We start from the raw sequence: 17,557 nt of genomic DNA, 5'->3' as shown, positions 1-17,557 counted from the left end.
GCCCTGTCACTGTACAGCATGAGTGTGTGTGTGTTTGTTTACATGCATGTACCACTGTCTACTGTAAATATGTCATACAGTAGGTTGTATTGCTTAGAGGGGTTGTGTTAGGCAGCATGTCTGTATGATGACTCCAGTTTGTGTGGGTAGTGTTGAGAGCGGTGTCACCAGTGGAGACAGAAGCGGGGACTCTTCAGGGTGCCACTTGGAAAGTAAAACACCATTATGTCTAGATTCGGAGCCCACCCACAGGAAACTCAATTTAAAGCAATTTAAAGCTCGTACTGAAAGTCTGATAATACTGACATATAAAAAAAAGACACCACACCACTTTAGGAATAGTCTACCTGTTGTTTTCTTTTTTCTTTTTTTCTTTTTTTTAACACCCGCACCTACAGTATCACTTTGGTCAGTCTACGAGTCTTGAGAAGTACTACTCAGAGGATAACTTTGATGATTTCACCAGGGTTATGTCTGCTTGGGCGTGGACAACAAATTGCGAACAGGAAACCTGTGTTACAAACAGAATGTGTGGAGTTTGAAAGCAAGCACTTACCAGGTAGGGAGTGTCTCACAAAAATATGCTATTGGAATTATGAAAATGTAGGAGCGAGCCTTTCTCTTGATGGGGACTTAAAGTAAGGATATCTTGCCCTTACCCTTCTTGTAATCTGTCTTATCCGAGTCCCACAACCTAATGCCAGTGCATGATCAAATCACTGGGGTATCCCTATAAAGGTGTAGTTGGCCCTTCTGGAGAAAAAATGTTGATAGGTGAGTCTCATTCTCAGGTCGTCAAATACAGATGTTTTAGGTCTGTGTATAACTGGTTGTATACCAGTTGTGTTCAACAACAACAACATGTCAATGTTTAGTGTCAGTATTTAATGACATGAGAATGACACTCAACAATTGGTTGCTGTTCTCCAACAGCCAATTGTCGAGTCTCATTCTCAGGTCGTCAAATTCGGATGCTTTGGGTTGGTGTACGATTGGTTCCATCTAAACACCATCAACCTCAAATGAAAATGCTGACTGCAGGGGTATATTTCCTGAACACTAGCCATGTGTAACTGGTGTTGGTGTTTGTACAAACACCAACACCAAGCCAACCCAAAGCGTGACTATTTGGCAAACTGGGAATAAGACTCAACAATCAACTATCTATCACCAGTCTTTCACCAGAAGTGCCTATTGCACCTTTAATATTTACACACATTTTTTATTGTTACAATCCAGTGTCATCTTTATGGTTTGTCATAACTGCTCAAATAAGGGGTTCAGTTTTTGCATAGGTAAGCTTCCTGCCTCATTAAATTCTCCCCGTCAGCCTGAGGTGTTACTTCTTAAATGTTTGCCACTTGAGTGTGATTTATCCAGCCATCCACAGTAAAATATGGCTTATTTTCAGGCAATATTCTCTGCAGTCAGCATTTTTCAACTGAGAGTGTTGGGTCTGTTCAAGGCAGAAGCTGAAAACGTGGTAGGTCAGATCCATTCAGAGAGAGTCAGGAGTGAATAGACTGAGTTGGAAAATAAAGTTATAGTAACATAGGACATTTCCAAACAAGGAATTATATTTTGAAGTACCATTGTCCACTACCATACATGTAGCCTAACAATTACAGCTCTGTTGACCGTATCGGTCTTCCCAGATTCTTATCTGCCTTGGGCTGCTTGAGGGGAAGCTAGCTGCTTCGCTTAAGACCGGTAATTACGAAAAAGAATGTATTAAATTGTGTTTTACTTGAACTAAACACAAAAAAGAAGAAAAACATTTATGCATGTGTATTGGCATAATGGAATCGTTGAAACCTAGCTTGACAAAAACTACTCTTTTCTTCATTTTTTAGCTCATTGCCATGTTGTTTTTAAGCAGCCTTTTACATGTTCTGTTGTAACATTGGTTTGAGTAGCCTGATTAGCTCAAAATATCTTTTAACTGTCATTGCAATCTAGTCAATGTTTTTAAATTCTTGGTTTTAAACCCAAATTGCAATCTCTTGCTGCAATGTTTCTTCAACCCCTAATTGTAGCCTACTTAAGCATTTTGGTTTTCATTCTGTGAAATAAAAACACTGCTCTGGGTACAGTGAAACTGACAGAATGAATGGATGGAAATTTAATTAATGTTTTTTTTAAGTTAGTCATGTGGTATGTGACCAGGGGCCTCATTTATTAAATAGTCCTATGATCATTTTTTATCTGAATTATGACTTAAGCAGAAAACCATAAATTAGTAGTTATTTATAAAACCTTATTTTGACATGGAAATTATCATAGTGAGTTTCCTGCTGGTTTTTGCATTTTGGGACGCATATTTGTCCATATTTTATGTTCAGCATCTTTTATGAATCGAACGTAAGTACACCGTTGGAAAGGATCTTTCAAGTCTAAAGCTAAAAACATTTTTATAGATGAGGCCTGATGTCCTAGGGGAAATGTGTACACTAAGACTTGACCATTTGGGAACCACTGTTTTAGAGCTCCTCAAATAGTCATGTTTAGGTTGTTGGAGGACCTTTCATTTGATACTAGTACAAGACGCTGGTATCTGATCAGCCTTGATTCCATTAAGTGTTCCAGAGGCAAAACCACTGACATCCAAAATGCATCACATTTGTTCACATGCCTGCCATTGACACAAATGAGTGACGAACACACCACCATCTATTTTGTGCCTCTGTCCGCATTTACATCTGAATGATATGGAGCTATTCTTAGATCTATGGGAAGATAGATGGGCATCATTCAGATTTTCATTTTCAAAGCCTTCTCTCCGATTTGCTGCAAGTCATTTTCAATCAACCATTTGTTGGTGCACAGCAAAATGCACAGGCTAATGCTAATTATGTGCACAAAGCCTACTGTAAATGGTGGCTTTGGAGTTCTGGAGAAAAGGATTCTGACAATGAAAATGGCTTCATGACAGTTTACATGGCTTCTCTGTGAATAAGAACATATTAATATTCAGTTGACAAAAAGACTAAACTAAAGCTAGTGATCTAGAGTAAAAGCTGCTAATGTATTTGAATCATTGTGGATGGGTGTGATTCGTATCTTTAGCTATTTTTAGAGAATTCAGACAGACAGATGAGCAGCTGATGAGAAACCAGTTGTTCTCTACACAGAGCATGGCAACTCCTTCATTAGTTAGTCTCCACCTACCCTGACCTTTTCATGACCCATGTTAGGACATCATTTTCCCAAAAACATGGGGGTTTCGGTTGACAGTAAGGTCTGGCGCATGGTGCTCCACCTTCCTCCTTACTACTCCCACAACCTTTCTTTGGAATTTTTAAGATTGTGCAATTCTCAGGACTTCTATGTTATATGGAAAATATTTTCATACACCATGGGAGAGAAAGCTATTTCTTTCTTTGTGGCTGTGGGTGGATGATGCAGCTTTAGACTAATGCCTTGGACTCGAATCAAACTTGTCTGCTATTAAACTGGAATTGAGACTTGAAGACAAGCCTGGGAACCTTGACTTGGTGATAAATACATATTGGAAAATGCTCTACAGTAGGAAGTTTTGTCTTTTGGAGCCGTACCAAACTGTCAAGAATAATTAATATCATAACCAGGATGCATGTCTCAATAACATAATACAGATCTTTTTTGTTGCAGCTGCAGGCACCAGAATAAAATGGAGAAAACTCTCAATTCAGATTAATGAAATAGCCTTTACTTAACAATCACAGTCTGGTAAGTTTTCAGTACAGCAGGGAAAACAAGATTTATATCATTAATTTAGAATCATGTCAGCTGTGGCTCAATGGCCATAACTCTAACAATCTTTTTTTTTTTTTTTTTTTTACATTTAATGTTTAAAAAACGTTTTCCTGTACATTGAGAGCAAATTTAACAAGAGACAAATTCCTTGTTTGTGCACACGTCCCTGTCGCTCTGAGCTCCTAGTCCAGACTGAGACTAGCGGTTACGCTGGTTATATGCTGCATGGTGCCCCCTAATTGTTTTGAGTATAATATAAAAAAGGTTTCCAATTCTTACATATTGCACTCAAATACTGGCATCCTGTCATTAAGGGGAAAAAACCCACAGATGTGTTAATGCACCATCATAATATCTGACCTATTGCTAATTCCTGAACAACTGCATCTTAAATTTGTTTATACAGGATAGCTACAATGATCTGGCTAACATGCACACCTGATGGCACATTGTGGTGCATTCTGGTTCGGAATGAATACACAAACAGTACAGCTGTAATTCTTCTCCCTTAAACGAGAAAATTATATAAATATGTGCTGTTTTAGTATTTGTTAGGCAGCTGCCTCCTGAGTGATGAATTTGTGTTAAAAATATACAAAAAAAATGTTGGGTTTTTTGTATAAATCCTCCAAAACCTTATTAATAGTAATGATCTTAATTGCTGAAAGGTGGTTAAAATTACTGCAACCTACCTCTCACCAATGTCTGCAGTTCATGTGTCTAAATACTACTAGAACACTGCCCTTCATAATCCTGAGTGTGATCTACCAAAACTTAAGGCCTTGTTGGTCAAGTGTAATACACTTCAATATGTCTGTGTGTGCGCTCAACCAGTCCAATTTGTTAGTCAGGACATTAGGTTTACCTAAAGTGTTCTTTGTTCATCATGACACCAGCCTGTAATTTTAACATTTAATAGTAAAACCACTGCTGTCTATGAAGACAGCACAGCTCTAATAAATTGTATAATAGTGAAATGAACAGTTTGTTCGTTCATTTGTTCACTGAAGTATGTTCATTAGTTATAATGTAAGTGAGCCAACTCAACAAAAAACAAACATAAGATTAAGTTCAGTCAACTGTTTCCTTATATTGATAAGAGCAGCTAGTGAAGCTTTATTTGCAGTTTGCTCATTTTTTCACAACTAAAGTCGTTTCAGGTTTGATCCCTCATGCACTACGTTACCTAATTTTAATTTATTTTACTGAATTGTCAGTCACATCCAGGATCAGCACTGATCCTGATTTTGATGTGACCAAACACAGATGTGTGAAGATCAAACTCTGCAGCAGTGAAGTATAAAATCATTACTATGTTCCAAACAGGCAGAAACTCGTCATGAGGCTTTTTGCAGATTTAGCCTTTCAATTTGAATGTTTTTGATCAATTATTTGCCACAACATTAAAACAACATTGTGTCACAATTACTTGCAACCAGGCGTGAAACACCCCATTTCCAGTAAAAAAAAATAAGTATTTGGTGTGATGTTGGCCATTGTGCTTTTAATGATTTTCAGTCTAAGCATTGATAGACCAGAAAACAACATGCTTTTTGAGGTGGGATTCGGACTTTTCTCCTAAAAACGTGAGGCTTGACTTGCCCTTGCCCTCCAAAAACTGGAGGCATGTCTTGGACTTGCCCTCTAAAGACTTAACAACAGCTCTGGGATGATTTGATGGAAATGGTTGGTTAATGGCCTTGGTCTGTGACTCACTGTTGTTGTGTTTTACCTTTAGATAAATTATTACCATTTTCACATCATGGACTTTCTGATCAACTGAAGAACAAGCCCGTGGGGCTTTATGTCAGCATGTGTGACCTTTGACATTATGTTCAATGATGTAGGCTATTTCCATGCATCGTGCATGCTTAACCTGGTAAACAGCAGTCATCCACTTCAGCATTGCTTTTAAAATGACGTAACGACATTTGTAAATGCCCTGTGACTGTCCTGCTATAATGAAGAATGAAATAGAAATAGAAAGCTGCGGAATAAATCCTCCTCTATGTGTCTTAAAATGAGCATTAAAAGGCAATAAGCGGTTCCTTAAGACCTTTAACCCATCCTCAGGGTATTCCCTCTGTTTTTGCCCCAGATCAGAAAAAATGAGGGAGTGACTACTTCGCTTGGTTAGTCATTGGGGAGCTGCAGCAGCAGATTTCCTGATTAAACAAGCATGCACTAATCACTAATAGAGCTGTGCTGCAGGATTGAATCAGGAGGACGTCAAAAGAATAAATGAACAAGTGAAGGAGAATGAGGAGGATGCCACAGGCATGAAATAGCCCTTTATTTTTTATTTCCACAACTTCAGTAGATGGCAGCCAACTAATGTGCTCTGTGATGGTTCATGTTTTGCTCAGTATTTTGTAGTCATTTCCACAAAGGCAGGTGGTCACACAAAGTCTTGAATTGTGGTGACAGCAGAGAAAACTTGATGTTCTTTGTACTCTAGATATGTGTTATTTACAGGTTAACTGTTGTCTTTTTTCCTCAATTAGTGCTCTGGGAGGCTCCTCTGCACTTCATATCCCAGCATTCCCCAGTGGAGGATGCCTAATTGACTATGTCCCTCAAGTGTGCCAGTTACTCACCAACAAGGTAAAAGTGCTTGGTGTAACTCATTTTACTTTTAGGTGTGATTAGATGTGCTTTGTGTCAATGTGGATGTTTTCATCATATAGAAATAATGTCTTTATTAGTGTTGGGGTCTGTGTTATTTTACATTATTTGTTACCCTTAATGTCTGTCTATTTTAAATAAGAGCAAGATTCCTTACTCTTGGTGTGCATGTATGTGTGTCCCAGGTATGTGAATAGAGTTATAAGCATTGGTGCAGCAAAGCATGTGTCCACTGAGGAAGCCTTGTGTTTGTATGTGTGTTAATGTGTTTATGTGCATTCATGCACGTTTGTCTGTTACTGCCAACGTGGGCGTACTGGCCAACCTCCATAGGTTGTCTGAGCACTCCATGGTCACTGCAGGTTGACAGGTAGATATGCTGTGTAGACACGATGTAATGCCATTTCCCTCGGGTAAAATGCACACACACACACACACACACACACACACACACACATGCATACACTTAATGCACAAAAATAACCTCCATCTCTTCCTATTCATTCTGACCAGCATACTAAGAGTATCTGGAACACTCATGTCCCCGGCTGACCTCCATGTCTGTAGTTGTTTAAGTCCAACAGCAGTGTCAGAAACTCTCCCTCCACCTCCCTGAAAGAGTCATGGAGGCCACAGCCTGTCTTTTGTCAAAAAGCAGCTGGGGACTGTACGTTTTAAAATGTAAATGCTCATACGGCCTAATCAAAGACTCTGCAACCCCCAAGATCCCAAATTGATTTGAAAAGACATTATTTGCACCCTTTTTAAGCCAAAATCTTTACTGTTGCTGCTAAGCAACTCGACTGCTCAACTGTAGGTCGAGGATGTAAATAAAGTCTTTTCAAATCAATTTGGGATCTTGGGGCTTCCGGAGATTTGGATTACACTGAGCATGCTGAGTGGAGCCATTTTATTTTTTTGTTTCTGTTGTTGATGTTTTTTATATGTTTTAAGTAGTAAGTAAGTCCCCATCTACTTCAGTTGTTTAGGAGAATGTTGCAACGCTATGTTGCTGTGAAGTTTTGTGGACTTTGACACTTCACCGACTTTCCATGGGCATGGGGGTTGAGTAGATAATGACTGAATTTTCATTTTTGGGAGACCTTATCGTTCAATTTTAAATTCAAGTTGCTGTCACTCTGAAGATTGATTTCATTCCTTGTGACATGCAAGCTGTGAATAGATTATCGTGACACAAAAGCATCTGAAAGTTAGAAGTCTCTTGTTTGTAGCCATACAAGAAGACTGAACTGACATTTTGTTTCACTTCAAATGGCTGAACAAATCATACATGTGGACAGGTGGTGATTAAGAGGTCTTGAATGCAATGCCACAGAGGAGTACTGGCTAATGCTAGTTAAGCTAGTTTGACAGGTTGTTAATTAATTGGCTAAAGCAGTTTTGATTGGGCTTCAACACTATCTACATATCTTAGTCTAAACAATGATCTTGGAAGGTGTAGAGTGACAGGGTGGACGATTTTGCCACAAAGTAATATCCCCTATTTACTCCCCTGTTGTTTGAGAGTGTAGTCTCATCAAAGGAGAAAGACGAAAGCTGAAAGGGTAAGCATAAACACAGAATAATATTTAAACTTCCATTTATCTTTTATTGTTTGTAAGATTTATCTACTGAGGCCAAAAATGGTAAAGAAAGAAAAGACATCATTTGTAACATCCTAGACAAAGATTTATAATCCTGCGAGGACAGGCTGTGCAGTCATTTTGTTCTTTTAACACCATCAATTATATCCACCCACTTATTCCAGATGCTGTGATTGTATTGACACAAATATATTGCCACATACTTCAGCTGTGACTGTGCTGATTGATGCCAGCCCCAAGCATCTGCATCATTAAAAAGAGATAACTCATGACAATCAGCCTCAGAAGCTAATAAGCTCCAAGAGGTTTTCAGTCACGTGACGCCTACAGTATGTACATACAGTTAGTGATCAACTCACACGAGTCAAGAGATTATTTGATTTCAAACAATTTCAATAAAATCACCCAATTGTTTACATGATAGTGACTGTCAGGTTAGAAATTGGCTTATGAGAAGATAGCTGACAGTAATTAATAATTTGTTAATTAATGCGTGTGTTCTAGGTCATTGCAGTCTCCTACTAGAGCGCTAGTATTTTTATCAGGGACCAAATCACAACCTGGTGTTAAAGCGGAATCTGTATCCGGATATGATATTAAAAATAATCATCAATCCAATCACATTTAAAGTTATAGCTGCTACAGTACAGTACAGTATGTGTTCTCATTGATGGCATTCTCATTGCATTTTCACATGTGTAAAGTTGACAGGTAAAGGAGAAAGACTAGTAACCACATTGCCTGGTCCTATATACAGCAACAACTGTTAACATTGGGGAAGGAAAATCTCACTTGTATTCCGGCATAATAAAACTGTTATTAGTAAGATAATGTATTGTGTAAAATTACAAGTGTCTCAGTACACATTACAAAGCCATAGTATACATTACAAAGGAATAGCTTGTAACCCATGCAAACAAAATACCCAAAAAAGAAACCAATTCTTGGGAAAGTGCAGGTGTTACATTCAGGGTTAAATTATCCAATTGTAACAACTGAAACTGGATTTCAGTCTTGATTTAAAGGTCTCAGTGGTGTTTGCCTCTTTGATCAAGTGTGGTAAATGCCCATTTTAGTACAGATATCTTGCAGATTTGGTTATGTGTTGGAATGGTGATCAAAATGCTTTTAAATTAAAGTTGACAACTTTACAACAGTATTTAGTCTGATTTGAATAGACAGCTAAGCATCTTTTCACTAAATGAATCTTTTCTGTGTAATGTTTCCTAGCTGTAATTCTACATTTACAAAATCACATTTTAGATTTTTATTGAATACAAAATATGTGATTTCTGCTGCAAGGGGTCTCTCGAACAAAGTATTTCATCTAATTACAATGCAAGGAATTATGGATTGCAAGTTTTTATATATATAATTATAAACTTGCAGGTAATTCTAGCCTGGGTTTAACATGCATGTTTGTTTGTTTTTTTCCAAAGACTTTGTCATAAAAGACGTTTTTTAAGACTGAATTACTTCCATATTCACATATCCGTCTGTTGAAAGGCTGTCATTTCCAATTATTATTAGCCTAAATATTTTGCTTTTACTATCATTGTTCAGTTCAACTCCACCAAAGAAATGGCAGCACTGCTAGAGAGCACAACACATGATTCATCAGGCAGATTAATCTATAGAGTGACTTCTTCAGTGTACATAAAGAAAAGAGCAATAAGTTGTGTGAGCTGATTTCCAAGAAGCTGAGTATACAGCAAACCTAACACTGAGTCATGCTCTTTCCAAACTGTGGACCACTCTTTCTTTCAAATATGAAGATGCTGTGCGAATTGCAATTCATGTAACATTTGCATAATGTTGTCATAATGACATTTTTTTTATTGTATATAGTAGTCAGTGTGGTGAGATCTGTGTACCCAGTTCTTTCAAGTGATTTTCTTTCAGTGAATTTCTCCCTTTTTCCAGTAAATCTTTTCTAAAGTATTTGAATTTTGATGCACATGTGGATCTTGTCAGATAAGCAAACTACATTTATTTATAAAATGAATTTGTAGTCAGATATCAGATCAGTCACTCTCTATAATATGAAAGCCGAGGGTGGTGTGAATGCGTATGTGACAGAGAGCGAAGAGATTTCTCAATCACACAGCAGGAAGCACTTCCGGCGTTATTGCATCACACTCCCCACAGACACATGCACAAACCCAATAAATGGATGTGCGGGCGAGGTAGTCATGGGTGCAGGCAGGTTTGAATACCTGCAGAGCAAGATCACCTGTCTTGCATCACTCAAACCTCCAGGCAGCCAATTGAAAGACTTGGCTGCAAGTCACAGTGACAGTGGGGGCGGGAAATCCTTTCACAGTATGGGTGGGAAAGTTCAATGATCCACAGTTCCCTTGAAAAAGGCACACACATTCACACAGTGTAACTAGATAAACAGCTTATTGAGTATGTGGCCTTGCAGCTTTTGAGAAAGCTAAATTGCCGCCTCCACTGTCCCATGTAAACATAATTGAACAGGAGGCTGAGTCACAATGTGTGTCTGTGTTTAAGAGCTCTTGCAGAGATGAAGCCCGTCACACACACGGCTGTGTGTATCAGAGATTACAACTTTCCTCTTTCATAAAAGTGCCGTCATTCATACATGGTCGATGAGTAATCACTACCATGCAGTAGCAATACTGTCTCGAGTTTTATGCACGGCATATCCTGTCCTTGAATGAACTTCACAATTTTACAACAGGTTGGTGCCTAGGGCTGAGACAAATAATCAGTAACTGTCGTATAGACTTTGATTATGTATAATAAATGCACTGACATCAATATCACATTACATTCTCATAATATTCTTGCATCGCTGCAGCAGAGGTTCAGTTTATTCCATATTGCAGATTAGAGCCTAACCGATATATTGCTCGGCATTGGCCTTTTGCAGATATTTCGGTATCAGCATACATGTTGGAACGGTCTGGCCAGTTATCAGATCAGATGTTAACCATTTTTTCGATTATTATAATCTTTTGTTTTTGTTCTTTTTTTGTCTAACTGACAATAAAATAAATTCATTTAAAAATGTTCTACTTTGCCTCAGATAATTAGTAATACTCACTGGAGAAACTGATTTCACAATGTTGCATTATTTTCATGTCTCTTTGATTAAATAGTATGGACGTCTAATTTTAATTTTAAACTGAGAATTCTGCTGCAGGTTTTTCTTTGTTGTTTTGTAATCTGAGCTTCGCGAGCATGGGCCAGGTGCAGTGATATAAAACCATCCTGCTAAGGCTTAGTCTTGCTAGGTGAATGGAGCAGGTCACCTTCATGGCTGGCTGAGTGACTGCAGGCTTTCTCACCTGCCCAGGATGCTTAACAGTCAAGCGAGCCCTGAGCCTTCTCCTCTTTGGACTTAAAGATAGCGGTTAATCACACCTGTCAACCCCTGCTAAAGACATGTTGTTCATGTGCTCACAAGAGGAGAACCTTCTTGTGTGTATGTGTTGAAAGTTCACGTGGGGTAATTGATGGTTGTTTAGTGAATTGTATGAATGTTTCCACTCACTTTCTGAGATTTCTATATACTTTATGCTCTCATGTATTTTTGAATACTTGTTGCCTTTTATAGAAGTGATAAAAAAGGATTCACAAATGTGTAGAACTATTTGTGTGTAATTTTTAGTACTCACAAATGCATGTTCCAATCCACACACAACTAGTAAGCAATTTGAACACATCACAACCTGAATAAATATTAACATTTTCTGTACAGATTTTTAACTTAACATCACCCGTCAATTACAACACATACTTTTACAAACCACAGACTCTATAAAATAGCCTGTTAATGTAAATATGTGGTTTAAGCTGCTGTTTGGTGGTGGATTTCTGCAAGTAACGTGGGTTGTTTTACAAGATTTAAGATAACCTGCCTTAAAACAATCACTATGGAATTTCTCTCCTTTCTAATATGATGCACAAGGTTGTTAAACATACATCTAGCTCATGATATCAATAAAAAACCTAAATGGTTACTGTAATTTATCAATATTTTAATAACTCATGTTATGGCTCTGTGGAAAAATGCTGACTGAAATGGAGAAATTATATTAAAAATAACAGAGTACCTTTAGCAGACAGTCTTGTCGAGTTCCATTTGACAGACTCTTTGGTAGAGCTTTTAACACCGGCTTATTTGGCTGTCAAGTGGTAAGCTAAAGACTTTGTGCCTGTGTGACATTTAAATTCGCCCGTACAAAGATTGCATGTAATACTGCTTTTGTGCTCTGAGCTGTCTGGTTTTCAAGTGAAAGCAACCATTAAAAAGTTCACCTTCCTTAATCTCTCTGCAGGCCAAGGCATTGTTTACATTCTGGGTAGGTTCACTCAGAAAGCCTCTCTGCTAGCATGTACAGTACAGCCAGCATTTCCTCTCAGGCTGTACACAGACTGAGAGTCAGCTCTGCCCATAAGGAGCCAATTCAGGGCAAGAAAGACCCGGAAATCCTGTGGAAAGGACAGTTGCTGAAGGGGAATGAAAAAGGGGAATGCAGTTGATGAGGTTGAAAACAATAAACACAATATTCTTGTTCATTAAACAGGAAATGCATGTGCTGCAAGGGTATTCTTCCAGGCCAGAAGTCAAAGACCTATAATCATGTAATCATGATGTCTCCAGTTCATATGTCAGCTTCCCTTCCCTTCTGTTCCTCTCCCATGTTTTCTGACACTTCCTACTGTCACATATTAAATGTAAAAAATAATGTCAGAATTCTTTAAAATCCATAAAAATCTGTTACTGATGTGAGGACAACAACATCACCATATATAATCCACATGATTTATGTACATGAACACTCATTTTAAATGTTTTTCACTGCTGTGTGCCTGATATGTTTCTTTGACTGAATGAAGCACTTTATGGTGGAACTTTTGGTGGCATCGGAACGAGGCGGTCAGGGTAGATGGTGGGCAAAGTTCAGGATTTTCCCACTACAATCCAGGGTTCACATCCAGTCAGTGGTTAGGTTTAGGCAACAAAAGCACTGTGGCTAAGGTTAGGAAAAGATATTTGCAGTTTGCTAATGCTTTTTTTAACGTAGTGAAAAATGCTTAAAATAGATGATTGACTCTGTTCTCATTGCTAGGAGACGAGTTTGTTTGTTTTTTGTTCTTGTGTGTTGCTTTTCGACATGGCATACACGCCGAAAATAAGAGTAAGTAGAAAGCAACAGATCGTATACTTCATCAGACTACATCCAGAAGACATTAAACTTGTTTTTAAAAGTCCTCGTTAATAACATTCGGGGTCAGACACATGGATTTTTCTGGAGCTGATGATGAAAGTAGTTTGGGAGTGAGACATCTCAAGCACAGCACTGCCTGGAGGCCAGTGACAGTCATTGGTGGTTACTTTTTCAAATCCTTTACTTTCCTTAACTGTTTCAACAGAGACAGATTTAAAAGTACTAACAAGCCAACAACCTTAACTTTAACACAGGTCATGGCATTGTGCCTGAAAGGGTGTAAAATGAGCATGTCCATCCAGGTGTGTTGTTTTTGTACAGCCAAGAATATAATAAACATAAACCATAATAAACACTCAGCTCTATGTTCCATGGTCTAGATATGAGTTTATGAGTCTTTTGGCAATTATTTTGCTGTTGGGCGACCTATTTGGACATCACAAACAAAAACAAATACTCCAATTTCTTTTGTGTACTAAACCTTTAAGTTTGTACTCTCTAGGTGCAGTATGTCATCCAAGGCTATCACAAGAGGAGAGAGTACATCGCTGCCTTCCTTAGCCACTTTGGAACGTGAGTCAACCAAATAGAACTACATCCTCCACTTAAGTGATCACAGCATGTGTTCAGCAGTCATTTCTTTTGTCAGTGTCCCTGTGCCTTTACAAGAAGGTGCTGTGGGCGTCAAATGAGACCTGGAGATTTTGCAGAAATTAATCTGTGTGTATTGCAGGGGCATGGTGGAGTATGATGCGGAGGGATTCACAAAACTCACTCTTCTCCTCATGTGGAAAGACTTTTGCTTCCTAGTACATGGTAGGAAAGTTACACACACACAAAACACACACATGGATCATATCGGATACTGTACAGTAACCCTATGCTCCTCTTTCTCCTTCTATACACCTCCCTGTCTCTATCCCTCTGTTCCTCATAGTGGATCTCCCGCTGTACTTCCCCAGAGACCAGCCCACCCTCACCTTCCAGTCTGTGTACCACTTCACCAACAGTGGTCAGCTCTACTCTCAGGTGCAGAAGTCGTATCCCTACAGCCCTCGCTGGGATGGCAATGAGATGGCAAAGAGGGCCAAGTATGTCGATGTTGACTCATTAGATCCTCTGCATTTTGGAAATAATACTTTTTTATTTGTTTACACTTTAAAGCATTTTGCACATGAGAGTCAGAATGAAATAAAGAACAACCCAAAACATCAAAGCAACATAATGGTTGGCACGTTTTGAAATACGATGTGCTTCACAAACTCAAGTGCATTTAATGACTGTCCTCCAAGACTGTTAAGTCTGTTAAAACTCTTTCGGATAAGTCAGACCAAGTCTTTTATCATGCTGAATATATCATTAATGATTGCATTAGATATATGATACAATAAGACCATATTGTCTGGACTGCACTATACACAGGCCATTTGTTGATATTCACAGATTTTATTCCACCTTCAATAAACATTAACTGGTATGACCCCATTAGAGTAAATCTATAGGCGTCGGTTACAGCCTGGAAAGTGTTTGCTTTTTGCATGGCAAAGGTTAACAACTGCTGTAAATATTTGAAAGATCAGAGTGACTACAGAAGTTGCACAAAGCAATATATTATCTGTTTTGCTCATAGATTACCCTTGAAATTCTTTCTTTTCCCATTTATCTTCATGACTCTACAAAAAATTCCACAGACCTATTTTGATTCTGGTCTGTTAGCTCCTGGATTTGGTTGCGAAAGCTTTAGCTCAGCAAAGATTGTTTAAAGGGAAATTCCAGTATTTTTCAACCTGACTGTTCTGACTTTGTTTCAAGCTAACTTTGCAACTCACCAAAGGGCAACAAGCCCTTTAAATAAAACATTATCTGACTCCAAAAAAAGACATTAGCGCCAATTGATTTTTGGGAAGGTGAAACACTGTCTCTTCATCAGTGTTATCAGAGTTGTACATTAATTTGTGGTTACACAACTGGGATCATGTCATGTCTAGAGTCCCTCAAAGTCCACTGTGTGGGATTTGGAGACAATCTCACAGTGAGGTTGCAGATTGCAACCAACTGAATACCATCGCCTCTCTCTCCCTATCCAAGTGTGTAGGAGAGCCGAGCCTATGGTGGCTGTTAAAAACCTGAAAGGCCCTCTCTACAGCCAGTGTTTGGTTTGTCTGTTCTGGGCTACTGTAGAGACATGGTGGTGCAACATGTTGGACTACTCCCTTTGTAGATATGAAAAGTTCATTGTAAGGTCACCAAACCACAATGATTCGGGGTATTATACACAAATGAAAGTAATATATTCCATTTCTACTAACTGATCCCCCTAAATCTTACACACCTGAAAATTTCAGTACATCCAAAAACATGTCCAAGTAAAGTTAAACGCTGATTCCCTGTTGTTTTTTTGTTGTTGTTGTTTGATTTGGACACAGTCAGGTTAGCTGTTTTTACCCTTCCTCTAGCCTTGAAGCTATGCTATGCTAAGCTAAACTAAGCAACATATTGAACCAACAGATATGAAAGAGGTAACAATCTTCTCATCCAACTCTCTGTAAGAAAGGGAATAAGCTTATTTCCCAGAATGTTCAAATAGACATACGCACATAAACCTGAGCACACCACCTGAATATGTGGCTAATACCTTGTGGGCTGCTGTTTTTTTTCCCCCTGTTTGATTTCTCACTTGCAGCTGAGTTATGTCTCCTGTGTTAACACATGCAGAGTACATATCTCATGTACAGATGTAATTGTAACAAGTAAACACAGTCTGCCTTTCATCTGTACTTTGATACGTGGTGCGGCTGAGACCGACCCAGTGAATTTGTTAGATGCTTTGAAGCAGTTGAAACACAATTATTGTCATATTTTGATGTTGTATTTGCTGTTCTCTCCCTCTCTCCCTCTCTCTCTCTCTCTTCCTCTCCTCTCCTCTCTCTGTCTCTCACCCAGGGCGTACTTCAAGAGCTTTATCCCTCAGTTCCAAGAGGGAGCCTTTGCCAATGGGAAACTCTAGTACCCTCTAGCTTAATGACATGCCTGGAGAGTTGCCTGTGGGAGTTTGTATCCGAATGTGTGTGTTTGTGCATGCTGTTGTGTACCTGTATATGAGTATGCACAGACTGACATCTGTGAAATGTGAAATGAATGACATTGTTCTTATTGGACACTGACTCTGTGAATTCCACAGTTTGACCTTGAAATGGTTGCCTCTTAGCACATCTTCTTGTTATCTTAGTTTCAGTGAGAAGCCACTTTGGTGTAGAAGTTTAAAAAAAGTCGTCCAGACTCTGCAATATGCTCTAGCTTAAACCTTATACAACAATACGCTCATAAAATATCTGAAATTAGAACAAATGTATGCTGTAAAAACAAGCAGTTGATGTGATGATTAAAGGATGATGTGCACATTGTGCTCATGTCACACAACTTTGTCAGAGCAGGCTGAGATGATGATTGTTTCTTGCTTGTTGCCAGCTTACAGTAAGGGGCTTTATTTTGAAGAGGAACTTTGACAGGAACTTGTTGGGAGAACCTGAACAATTTGACTGTCAGATCTAACAATAATTAGTATTGTTTAATTGTGTTGTGCCAATGATGCCTGGCTACAAGCAGTCAAACCACAGAGGGTTGGGCTCGCAACACTCCAGCCAGAGGTGCCATGAACAGATATTTGTTGATATGTAAACAACATGTGAAATCACAAAGAGCTGTAGGAATGATGCAAAACACCTTGGTTTATTGTTAGTTTGTCTTTGTCACTCACACAATTTTCTCTTTTGTCTCCACTGTCAATGTCAAAATGACCTACAACTAGTTTTGCCTCTAAATTGTATTTTCTATGTGACTGTTTAAAGCCCTGTGAAAACTGACATGTTGACAGTACTGTAAGTAAAAACATGTTTTGTCAAAATGTCTACCCAGTAAATTAGTCTGTTTCCCCAGACAGTGTGTCATTGTTTTATCTTTGATCTGCACTATGTTGTATTGGAAATTATCACTGATATCACTGGTTACATAATGTTGGTGGGAAAGACTAGAGAGTGGTCACAACATCAAGACTTTTGTATGATTACGGCCATGTGAGGATAAAAAAGGCTGTGCTTTGATAACAAGCCCCCAGGAACAGTGCTGGGCTTTTAAGCCACTTTGTAATTACCTGTAATTACAACGTCATGTGACACGCATGGGCCCAAAAAGACCATTTCCCATAAACTTCAATTTTGAAAGAAACTGCTGTAAAATGCTGAATACATTTTTCTTGAGCGTCACAACCCTGTAAGATGACTGATGGTTTGACTATTACAGTTTGGGCCATTCTGTCTGATAACATTTCAATTGTTTTGTACCCACCCAAGCCAGTGGAGGGCTTTTCTAATCAACATTACAATGTAATATTTT

General features: G+C 38.6%; 1 protein-coding gene across 1 annotated transcript in view; it reads left to right on the top strand.

Annotated features, from left to right (window-relative positions):
• The window catches only part of babam2 (BRISC and BRCA1 A complex member 2), an 83,015-nt gene extending 65,913 nt beyond the window's left edge, over window positions 1–17,102 (top strand). Inside the window, exons 8-12 of the mRNA XM_084381907.1 lie at window positions 6,240–6,339; window positions 13,668–13,738; window positions 13,899–13,981; window positions 14,103–14,256; window positions 16,109–17,102. Coding sequence (XP_084238033.1) covers window positions 6,240–6,339; window positions 13,668–13,738; window positions 13,899–13,981; window positions 14,103–14,256; window positions 16,109–16,172 — 472 coding nt within the window. The 3' untranslated portion in view covers window positions 16,173–17,102. The remainder of the gene's footprint in view (window positions 1–6,239; window positions 6,340–13,667; window positions 13,739–13,898; window positions 13,982–14,102; window positions 14,257–16,108) is intronic.
• Window positions 17,103–17,557: the final 455 nt, after the last annotated feature.

The sequence above is a fragment of the Pagrus pagrus genome (assembly GCF_965226575.1).
Source record: "Pagrus pagrus genome assembly, chromosome: 18".
In the NCBI taxonomy this organism is placed as follows: domain Eukaryota; kingdom Metazoa; phylum Chordata; class Actinopteri; order Spariformes; family Sparidae; genus Pagrus; species Pagrus pagrus.
The sequence above is the reverse complement of the archived record's forward strand: the minus strand, read 5'-3'. Positions and strand labels throughout refer to the sequence as shown.